An 11550-nucleotide genomic window follows, 5' to 3' on the forward strand; every position below is an offset into this window, starting at 1 on the left:
CTGCTGGCCGCTCACGCTGGCTGCTGGCTACACACGGTAGCCCATGGCAACCTACTGCCACAGGGGCTGCAGCCTACGCCATCGCCTGCGACTCACAGCAGCCCAGCTCCAGGTTGAGCTGTTGTTTAGCATCTTAGCTGTAGAGGGCAGTGTCACCGGCCCTCATATGTGGGATCCGAACCGGGGCCCTCTGGCGTCCCAAGCCAGTTCTTAACCATTGCGCCACTCGGCCGGCCCTTGTTTTCTTTTTTTTAAGTAGATTCAGGTGTACGAAACAATGTGATAAACATTTACACCACTCACAAAGTGATACCCCCAACCTAGTATCCCTCTGACATCGTATATAGCTATTACGATACCATTGACTCTATTCCCTATGTTGTACTCTACGTCATATATATATATTTAATTATAGTTAACATTCATTATTACTCAGCTTCAGCTTCAGGTGTACAGGCATCGACAAAGATTTTATAGGGTTTTGTTTTCTTATCCATTCAGCCTTCCTATGTCTTTTGATTGGAGCATCTAATCCATTTACATGAAAAGTAATTGGGGTTTTTTTCCACAGTAGATTTTTTTTTATTAGTTTCAGGTGTACAAAACAAAGTAATTGTTGATCTATATGTAGCTATTGCCATTTTATTATTCATAATTTTCTTTTTTTTTTCATCTTAAAGACGTCCCTCTAGCATTCCCTGTAATACTCTTTTGGTGGTGATGAACTCCTTTAGCTTTTTCTTGTCTGGGAAGCTCTTTATCTTTCCTTCGATTTTCAACGATAGCCTTGTTGCATAGAGTAGTGTTGGTTGTAGGTCTTTACTTTCCATTACTTTGAATATTTTCTGTCAATCCCTCTGGCCTGCAAAGTTTCTGTTGAGAAATCAGCTGACAGCCTTATGGGAGCTCCCTTATAAGTTACTAGTTGCCTTTCTCTTGCTGCTTTTAGGATTCTCTCTTTGTTTTTAACTTTTGCCATTTTAATTGTAATGTGTCTTGGTGTGGGCCTGTTTGCATTAATCTTGTTTGGGACTCTCTGGGCTTCCTGGACTTGTATGTCTATTTCCTTTGTCAGGTTAGGAAAATTTTCAGTCATTATTTATTCAAATAGGTTCTCAATCCCTTGCTCTCTCTTCTCCTTCTGGTATCCCTATGATGCGAGTGTTATTATGCTTGATGTTGTCCCACAGGTCTCTTAAACTATCCTCATTTTTTTGGATTCTTTTTTCTCTTTGCTGTTCTGAATTGGTATTTTATGTTACCTAGTCTTCCAAATCACTGATTCGATTCTCTGATTCATCTAATCTGCTGGTGATTCCTTCTAGTGTATTCTTCATTTCAGTTATTGTATTCTTCACTTCTGACTGGTTCTTTTTTATTGTTTCTATGTTTTTATTATTATTATTATTATTGTAATCTCTTTGTTGAAATTCTCACTAAGTTTCTTGAGCATCCTTATAACCATTGTTTTGAACTCTGTCTCAGGTAGGTTGCTTGCCTCCATTTTGTTTAGTTCATTTTCTGAATTTTTCTCCTATTCTTTCATTTGGGACACATTTCTTTGTTCCTCATTTGTCTGTCTCTCGGTGTTTGTTTCTATATGTTAGGTAGATCTGCTATGTCTCCCAGTCTTGGCCAGGTGGCCTTATGTAGTAGGTGCCCAGTGGGGCCCAGGCACAGTCTCCCTGGTCACCTGTTCTGGGTGCTCCAGGAGTGTCCCTTATGTGGGTTGTGTGTGCCCTTCTGTTATAGTTGAGCCTTGGTTGCTATTGGCATGTCAGTGGGTGGAATTGACCCTCAGGCTGACTGGCTGTGGGGTTTGGCCACATCCACAGCTTATGGGCTGCTGTGTGGGAGGCTTACCCCCACTGAGTGGGATTTGTCCCAGTGGGCTCTGGTGTCTGTGGAGACCACCCTTTGGGCATGCCACTTGTGGGGCTAACTGGGTGGTGCTTTGCTCTGCTTTGAAGCCAGCCTCCAAGTATGCTGGTTATGGAGCCTCTTGAGAGGGGCGCTGGTGCAGGCCCAGGAAAGCCACTGCCTGTGACTAGTTGGTAGTAGCTACAAAGTGATCTGTAGTTGTTCTCTGCCTGTGCTAAACCTAGAGGCATGTGGGAGAGGCCATGCTATGAATCAAGGATGGCTGCCACTCTTACAGGAGTCTCGGTTCTTCTTGCCAATGCAGTGAAGAATCAAAGGTCAGCAAGCTGATTAATATGCAAGCAGGGTTTATTAGTGATACATTCTCAGGGAAGAGAACAGGCCTAGCCAAGGTGGGGAAGAAGGAGAGAGAAAGAGAGAGAGAGAGAGAGAGACAGCAAGAGTGCTGGAGGGCCAGAGAGAAAGAGGAAGAGGGGGAGGGGGGAGTGGGAAAGAATGGGAGAGAGAGAGAGGGGAAGAGGAAACATGTGGGCAAGGGAGCCGGCACACACAAAAAACGGACAAGAGAGCTCTTGTCTGGAGCACTTATGGTTTGCTGGGTGAGGTGAGAGAGTTACATATTGATTTGGCAGGAAAAGGTTGTGCATGCTCTTTCACAGGAGGGGGTGACTTCCTCAGACGGCTGGAGTTCTGTTGACTCAGATCCTTATCTTGCTCCAGACCTCCTCTGGTCATCTGCTGTTGTAAAAACAGATACGTGACTGGAGGCAGTTAATCAAAGCTAGTTATGAGCTTTTTCTGTCAGCACTATGGAACCCCTTCGATCGCTCCTCCTTCCACATTTTCTAACTTCAGCCTAACATTTTCCCCCCTCAAGCATTAGAAAACCCAAATCTTTGGGGACTTTGGGGCAACAACCTCTCTGGCTGCTTCCTGCTATAAAGGGATGTTGAGGCTTTTTTGGGTTCCATCTTCTTGCTAACTATTGACTGGAGGAGGTAGGGGAAGTGTCCATCCATTGGCCCATGATAGGCATCTGGAGCTTGGGGTCTCAAGGTAGATAGTTGTTCATGATGATCATTTGTAGCTTTATAGCCTTTATTCTAGAAGAGATAAATTTGTTAGTAAGTTGATTATATTAATAATGGGGCTGCAAAGGGAAGAAGTAATTTGAATGAGCCATGAATTTGAATCGCAGAGGGAGGTTGAGATCTTGATCCTAGATGCATATTCAAGGATGTTCTGAATGTTCTGTTGGACTTGTCCTGATTTGTTGACATAGAAGCAACACTGTTCCTTAAGATATAGGCATGTTCCCCCTGCTGAGGCTGTAAGGAGGTCTAATGCCCTTTGATTTTGGAGGTCAACTCCAGCTAATGAGTCCAGTTATTCTTGGAGTGCTGCAAGCATTTCCACTGTTTCGGTTAATGACTCAGCCATTTTCTGTAATAGGTGGTGGTGGATTACTAGTCTGTAGGAATTGTCCTTTTTTCTGTAACAGGAGTGTTACAAGGGGAACTAATGGGTTTAAGTAGCCTATGAGAAAAAACTTAGAAATTATAGGCTGAAGCCCAGCCCTTGCCTCAGGCCTTAGAAGGTACTGCTTCTGGTGGGGAAACCTCTTAAGACTAATGAGGACTGGGTAGCGTTTTTAGCCTGACCAGGCATCCCAGTGTCCCAGACTGCTGGGTCAATTTGACTCTCCCATGTATGGGTGAGATTTTTCAGATGGTCTTTAGTTTGTGTAACTAACATTTAGAAGGGCAGTCTTAGGACAGGATTTTCTCCTATAACTATTTTGGTTCTTAACAATTGGAGAAGGTCCCTCCTGAGGAGAGGAGCTGGGCATTCATGGACTATAAGAAAGGAAGGAATGAAATAATATCCATGCCAGAGACGCCCAAAGGAGGACTGAAATTCTTAGTGGTGGGCTCTCCCGCCACACCCAGGACAATGCAAGTTTGGGAGGAAAGGGGTCCAGAGAAGGCAACAAGGACAAAGTAGGTGGCCCCAGTATCCAATAGAAAGGTTATTATCCTACCTGCCACTTCCATGCATACCCTAGGCTCCAGTCCAGTAATGGTGACCTCTTGAGGAGGGGCCGACTGGAGCAGGCAGCTTCAGTCCTGAGTTACCATCTGCAAGGCAGTCGTAGCATCAGGCCCGAGGGACAGAGGGCTGCCCAACAGCCTGCAGTCCTGCAATTGTAGCAGGGCATTTGAGGAGACTTATTATGTTTAGGACATGCCTTTGCCCAATGCCCTGCCTCTCTGCACACGTGACACTTAATGTCTTTTGGAGCAAGTCGTGCAGGGCCTGCAGTATGTGACTGTGAATGTCCCACAAGCACAGCTAAAACTTGGGTGTGCCTCTTCTCCTTCTGTTTCTCCTTCTCCTGAACGCTGGCCTTCCTCTACTGGTTGAGGTTGTAAAAGACCACATTGGCTGTGGTCAGCATTTTGTCCAAGGAATCCCCAGATCTTGGAGAAGTTTTGTAACTTTTTCCTAATGTCAGAAGCAGATTGGGTTAAAATTTTGTCCTTCAATATTACTTGTTCCTCATAAGACTCTAGATCTAGGTTAGTATGTTTAATGAGAGCTTCCCTCAGACTTTCCAAGACGGTAATAGGAGCTTCATCTGGGCCCTGGCTAATGGAAGACGCCTTAGAATAATTAATGGCCTTTTGATGGACAGCCTTGAGTCCCGCCTTAATACAGAGTAAGAAATGGTTTCTCTCCCACTTTGGGGAATTGCTATTGCAATTCCATTCAGGGTGAATGGGTGGGACTGCTGTTTCTCCTATAGGGTATTTGTTGTCAGACAGGTGTAAACTGTTAGCAAATCTTCCAGCCTCCTTAATTACCTTTTCTTGTTCAATGTCTGTCAAAGTTTGTCCCAGAACTATCATCACATTTTTCCAGGTCAGTTCATATGCTAAAGTAAGGTGTTGGAAAGCATTGATATATTTGTTCTGATTGTCTGAATATTTCTCAAGGTCAGCTTTAATTTGTCTGAGCTCAATGAGGGAGACGGGTCTGTGTATTAGTTGGGGCCACATTCTCCTGTGCTTTCTATCAAGGGGCAAGAGCTTAGTTGTGAGAGCAGCTTTAGGGGCAGGAGAAGCAGGGGCCAGCAGCTGTGCTGGGGACCCTGGTTACAGGGGTGGCGAAGAAGGCAGCGAAGGGCCTTCTCTGGGGTCCCTGGGCCTGGGGTTGGTTCAGTGAGCATTTGAGGGGATGAGAAAGTGCCACATTAGTAAGGCTAAGTTTACACTTTTTACATAAATCTCTACGGCCCCTCAAATACAAAAATACTTGCATAGGAGGAATCTCTGACCATTTTCCAAGACATTTACAAGAGGCTGAGTTATAGAATTGTGTTATACTTTAGGGTCCCATTAAGAGGGCAAACCTCCCCTTCCCCCAGTTAATATTGGGGCCAAGCTGTGTTACCAAAAAAAATTATTTGGCCTTTTTCTTTTAATTTTGAGGATCAAATTGCAACCAATTAGAAAAGCCACATCTCAAGGGGGTACCGGCAGGAATGGACTCTTGATTCCCCATCCAGAAATGGGAAAAATTGGCTAGGGCGAGGCAAGTTGCCCTGGGGATGGGCAGTGGCAAGGCTGCATTTGAGACAATGGCAAGACTGTCCTGGCCCTTTCCTGGATTTCTGGGGTTTGAGAAAGAGTCCTTGAAGTTCCCACATTCTTTGGGGAGTCTAAAGGCTCAGTCAGGAGTGGGAAATTATAGAGAGCTAATGGGGAGAGTCCAGGGTATGATTTTGATTATTTCACCCAGAAGGAAGCACTCAAGCCCTCATGCAAGCAGTTGTCCCTTTGTTCCTCCACCTAGCAGTCTGCTGGTATTAGCGTTACCCCTTGTTGGGCAATAGTGTTCAAAAAGGGGTTCAAGAGGCAGATTTGAGAGGTAAAGGAAAGAGGCCTAAATAGGCTGATAATCTCCTTTGAAGGTGGGAAAAGCAAGAAAGCTTGCCAATCTGTACTCACTGCATTCCAAATAGCTGGAGACAAAGGATGCAATCTCAATCATGGCACCAAAATGTTATGGGAGTCTTGGCTCTTGTTGCCGAAACAGTGAAGAATCAAAGGTCAGCAAGCTGAGGGCTGGCCGAGTGGCGTGTTGGTTAAGAGCAGGCTTGGGATGCCAGAGGGCCCCGGTTCGGATCCCACATATGAGGGCCAGTGACACTGCCCTCCACAGCTAAGATGCTGTACAACAGCTCAACCTGGAGCTGGGCTGCTGTGAGTCGCTGGCGACGGCGTAGGCTGCAGCCCCTGCTGCAGTGGGTTGCCATGGGCTACCGTGTGTAGCCAGCAGCCAGCGTGAGCGGCCAGCAGCCGCAGTGAGCGGCCGTCCAGAAGCCGGCGACTGATCGGCCTCACCCGGGAAGAGCGCAATGGTGGTGCCAACTTGGGCCAGTGAAGCAATGTCTTCCATAACTAGACTGAAGAACAAAAGGACAGCAACTTGTCTGTTACCCTTCCCCCAATTCCTTAGCGCTGTTCCCATCCCCCAATTCCCCAATAAAAATCTTTTAAAAAAAGGTCTGCAAGCTGATTAATATGCAAACAAGGTTTATTAGTAATACATTCTCAGGGCAGAGAACAGGCCTAGCTGAGGTGGGGAAGGGAGAGAGGGAAGGAGAGAGAGAGAGAAGGGGAGAGAAAGGGGGAGAGAGCGAGGGCAAGAGTGCTGGGAGGACAAGAGAGAGCTTGAGGGCCAGAAAGAGAGGCAGAAGGGGAGAGGGGGAGAGGGAGCGAGAGCATGTGGGTGAGAGAGCTGGCGCAGAAACAGGGCAAGGGAGCTTTTGTCTAGAGGACTTACAGTTTGCTGGGTGAGGTGAGGGAGTTACACATTAATTTGGCAGGAAAAGGTTGTGCATGCTCTTCCATGGGAAGGCATGACCTCCTAAGACGGATGGAGGTCTGTTGACTCCGATCCTTATCTCGCTCCAGACCACCTCTTGTCTGCTGTTATTATGTGACTGGAGGCAATTAATCAAAGCTAGTTATGAGCTTTTCTGTAAGCACTATGGACCCCCTCCTACCCTTCTTCCTTCTCCTGCATTTTCTAACTTCTACTTAACACCACCAGTACCAGGCCTGGGGTAACTCCACAAAAAGCCAGGACACCCAGAAGCCTGCTCCCACCTGCCAGCTCCCTTAAGTTTCAGCCACTGATGAAGCCTCATGCTGTACACGAGTTGGGTGAGACAGGGTCTCAGGGAGTCACTAGAGTTAATGTAGACTCTGGCTTGGTGCCAGTGCTGAGCTCAAAGCGAATCAGCAAAAGTCTCAGAGCACACTGAGGTTGGTCGCTGCCCACCTGGGGCCTGTGGACTCCAATAGTTTTGCAAGAAATTGTGCAATGCGGATGGGTCTGGCTGCTCTTGGGGAAATTGCTTTGGGTGGGACAGGGTCCCAGCTGAGTCAGCAAGGTAGTGCGGTGGAGCTCACCAGGCCAGTCAGATTCAGATTTGACCTGTGGGGGCAGGCTCAACATAGGAAAGATGGTGCCTGCCTGCCTGCAGCATGGGAAGAGGACCCCTCACTGGGATAATGCCAACTGTCCTCCAGTTCTCCCCCTGAAAACACACACCTCAGTCTGCCCCCCGTTTGTCTCTGAGGCCTCCCAAGTCACTGCCCCTCTGCTGGAGCCCAAGGTGAGTGCCTACGAGAGAGTGAGTCTGTGCCCAGGCCATTTAAGAGGACTTCTGGGTTTCCCAAAGCCTTCTGTCCCATCTAAATGGTCGGAATCCCCATTGTTTTTCACAGCCAGATATTGTGTGGGCTCCTCTTCCTGGCACCAGTACTCAGGCTGGGGAGCCCGGTGTGGGGCTGGGGTTCCTCACGTCTCTGGGGGGAACCTCTATGGCCAAGATATCTCTCATGATTCTCAAGTGCCACATAGAGGTTTGGGACCTATTTCACCAGTTTTTCCCCACTATTTCCCTTCCTACCAGTCTCGACGTGGTTTCTTCTTTATATTTTTAGTTGTAGGACTTCTGTTCAGCTAGACTTCAGATAGTTCTCCAGGTTGATTGTTTTATAATTTGGTTGTAATTTCAATGTGTTCACAGAAAGATGCAGGCACAGTGTTTACCTACACTGCCATATTGGATCTCTTGGAATGTATTTTTTAATGTGTTCATTCTATTGGATTTTCCATCTCTAATATTTCTAAATCATTTCAATAATTGCCTATTTTTCTGTAATATAATCCATAGTCTTGCCTCAATAATTTAATATCCCCCTCTATTTTTTCAGATATTTAAACATGCTTAATTTTAAGTAACTTTCGTATATTCCTATTGATTATATTTTGTTGGATATGATCATCCCCATTATCAGTAGCTTGCTGTCCATATCACTGTTTGTCATTATTAGGATTACTTCCCATTGTCCATTCTTGTTGGAAGGCACTCCTCCCACACACTAGAAAGGTTTCTCCCAGGGCTGTCCTGGGAGTCAGCCTGACAAAAAGGGATAATTGCAGCTTCTCCTTCTTCATGGTGTCCACTCTCTCAGACTTAGCATCTGTTCAGGATTAAGCAGGGACATGTCACTGCTGGCCTCATGCTCACATTTCAGCGGAAGTTGAAGATTCACCAGAGCTTCTGCTGACACACAGTCATAGGGAGGTGACTCAGTGCTGACAATGGGCCTGGGTCAGTGAGCAGAGATATTCCTGTGCCTGCCCACAGACACTAGGTAGGGGGTACCACAGCTTCCAATCTATACCTGAGACCTGACCCTCCTTTGCTGTGATGACCTGGGGTCCCTCTCTGTGTCCACACAGCTGGAAACCTCCACCGTACAGCCCCTTGATGGTCCTGGGTACAGGCAGCTACTCAGCTTTGTTCTCTGTTTTTTCTTGTGGTTTCCTGTCTGTTTGGGGAAATTTCATTTCTCTTTTTCTGCGAAGGACTATGTCTACGTATTTCAGAAATATTGAGTAGCATTTATTGGTATTTGATGCAGACAAGGGCTCTGGAGTGAATGCAACAAACATCCACCATGACTGGAATCTGATACTGTGACCCGCTCATGACCTGGCCTAAAAGTCAACAGTGATTGACCCCATGTCATGAACAGGAAACAGTAACACCTGAAATTGCCAAGGAATGGGGTTCATGACGTTGTGATCCAAGTAAGGAAACAGACAAAGAAGTATATAATGTGTTATTGTCCAGGTCACACAGGCAATGGGTGATAGATAAATACTTACATAAAGGTCATCTTTCTCTTAAAAATTAAAACTCTAACCCAAATAACTGTTGGGGACTGAGAGACCCATCCGGAGCTGTAAAGGAGAGGCTGGTGCAAGGCACACTTTCTGGCTGCATCCTTAGCAAGGCTGGTGCAACACCTCAGCATACGGAGGTTTCCGGCACCCGCAGGTGGTTTCAATACATTGGGTACTAAGCATCTTGAGTCCGAGGCATTGGTTGCTAACAATCTGCAGCTGATGCACTGGCAAGTTCCCTGCCCAAGGCTATCTCCTCCCCTTTCCTGCCCCTGTATAAGCAAGACTATATAAGTAAAGCACAGCTGCTAGACTGGGTCACTGCTCTCCCATCAGGAGGCAGCTGTCCACCGAGCCCCCGCTTTCAATTATTTCTTTGTCTTTTTTAGTCCTCCGTTGCCCCCACTCCGGCCCGTTCGACTAGCTGCTCTGGATACAGCAAATAACAGTCCCCTAAAGCTTACATGTGGGACCACAGGATGAGGGGACAGCTCTGCCAAGGAACAAAGGGCACTGAGGAGCAGGAATGACTCAGAGGTTTGTTCCAGGAAGGTGGGGTACATGCCATCACTAAGAGAAGGGAGAAGTGTGTGACGAGGGCTAGGATTAAAAAAAAAGCCACACTCTGAGCCAGAAGAAAGGTTATGTTCCCTTCCGTTATCTTCCTGTACTTTCCTTTTGTGCTCATTGAATGGCACAAAAGCCACTCCCTGAATGGCACAGTGAGATGTTAAATGTGTGTATCTGCTGATCTGAGCTCGGCAGCAGGAACTCATGTCTTCCTGAAGCTTCTCCAGGGCCTGGGTGACCACATTCCATGATGAGGACCCCACAGAGAGGTGCTGATAGACAGACAGGCTAAGGATGAAGGAGACCCCATGGGGAGGCTATGAGAGGACAGGACATGCCCTGAGTCACCTCACCTGGGAGAGGTGTCTCAGGAACTCACCAGGTCCATTTGCTGTTCTATATCATTTCTATATCCTAGAAATGAAGCCAGGCTCCTGGGGAGGGGTTGTTCCTCTTTCTGTGGAGCTGCTGCCATGACAACCCCATGAGAGGGAGGGACAGCCTCTGAGTGACTACTCCCTGTGGGTCTGTCTGTCCTGAGGTTCTGCAGTTTCCTTCATCCGCACAGCCCAGACCAGAGGAAGGAAACGCCATGATCCCCACCCTCATAGCCCTGCTTTGCCTTGGTGAGATTGACAAGGGGGAGGGAAGCCCTGGTCTGGAAGAAACCCTGTCCCTCAGCCAAGCCCTGTTCTGTCAGGAGACCCCAGGGCTCAGGAGGCTTATGCGGAGAAGGGCTCTGCTCAGGAGTCAGGGGCAATTCTCTCACTCATTTACAGGACTGAGCGTGAGGCCGAGGACCCAAGTGCAGGCAGGTGAGTCTGTCCCCAAGTGTCCCAGGTCCCATCTCACTGGGGACAAGGGGCCATCCCATGGGCAGCTGGAGATGGAGAACAACAGATCTGGGCTGACAGATGGGGCCTGTCTGGGAGGTTTGAGATTGAGAGCTGGGAACTGGAGGTGGGGAATGTCTCTAATTCAGCCTCTGATTCCTTCCAGGGACCCTCCCCAAACCCACCATCTGGGCTGAGCCAGGCTCTGTGATCCTCTGGGGGAGCCCTGTGACCATCTGGTGTCAGGGGACTCTGAAGGCCCAGAAGTTCCGTGTGGATAGAGAGGGAAGCACAGCACCCTGGTACACACTGAACCCACTAGAGCCCGGGAACAAGGCCAAGTACCTCATCACACACATGACAGAGCACACTGCAGGGAGATATGGCTGTTACTATCTCAACCCCGCTGGCTGGTCAGAGCGCAGTGAACCCCTGGAGTTGGTGGTGACAGGTGAGAGGACACTCAGTGTCCAAGTCCCTGGCTGTGCCCTCAGGAAGGGGGTCTGCTCTCAGGGTGTCTCCCCCTCACATCCAGCTCTGGGGTTGTGAGGGAGGTGAGAGCCCCATTTAATATACTGCCTCCTCTTCTCCTAGGGGTCTACAGCAAACCCTACCTCTTAGCCCAGCCGAGCCCTGACATGACCTCAGGAGAGAATGTGACCCTCCTGTGTGGCTCACAGGAAGGATTTGGCATCTTCATTCTGACTAAGGAAGGAGAACACAGCCCCCCCTGGGCTTTGGACTCACAGCGACATCCCAGTGGGGATTCCCAGGCCCTGTTCCCTGTGGGCCCTGTGACCACCAGCCACAGGTGGACATTCAAATGTTATGGCCGTTACAGGAACATCCCCGAGCGGTGGTCACACCCCAGTGACACCGTAGAGCTCCTGGTCTCAGGTGAGGAGCCCAAACCTGTTTTTCTCGTGTTTGTATGGTCAGCTCAGGACCCTGCCCAGGACAGCCCCCATCCAGGAAGGGAGTGAGGGGGTCCTAAGGG

General features: G+C 48.1%; 1 protein-coding gene across 1 annotated transcript in view; it reads left to right on the plus strand.

Annotated features, from left to right (window-relative positions):
* Window positions 1–9471: 9471 nt before the first annotated feature.
* LOC109372464 (leukocyte immunoglobulin-like receptor subfamily A member 6) overlaps window positions 9472–11550 on the plus strand; it is a 7876-nt gene continuing 5797 nt past the window's right edge. Inside the window, exons 1-5 of the mRNA XM_019625731.1 lie at window positions 9472–9687; window positions 10139–10346; window positions 10500–10535; window positions 10720–11004; window positions 11148–11533. Of these exons, the coding sequence (XP_019481276.1) occupies window positions 10313–10346; window positions 10500–10535; window positions 10720–11004; window positions 11148–11533 (741 nt within the window). The 5' untranslated portion in view covers window positions 9472–9687; window positions 10139–10312. The remainder of the gene's footprint in view (window positions 9688–10138; window positions 10347–10499; window positions 10536–10719; window positions 11005–11147; window positions 11534–11550) is intronic.

This window comes from Hipposideros armiger, unplaced genomic scaffold (genome assembly GCF_001890085.2).
Source record: "Hipposideros armiger isolate ML-2016 unplaced genomic scaffold, ASM189008v1 scaffold_639, whole genome shotgun sequence".
NCBI lineage: Eukaryota > Metazoa > Chordata > Mammalia > Chiroptera > Hipposideridae > Hipposideros > Hipposideros armiger.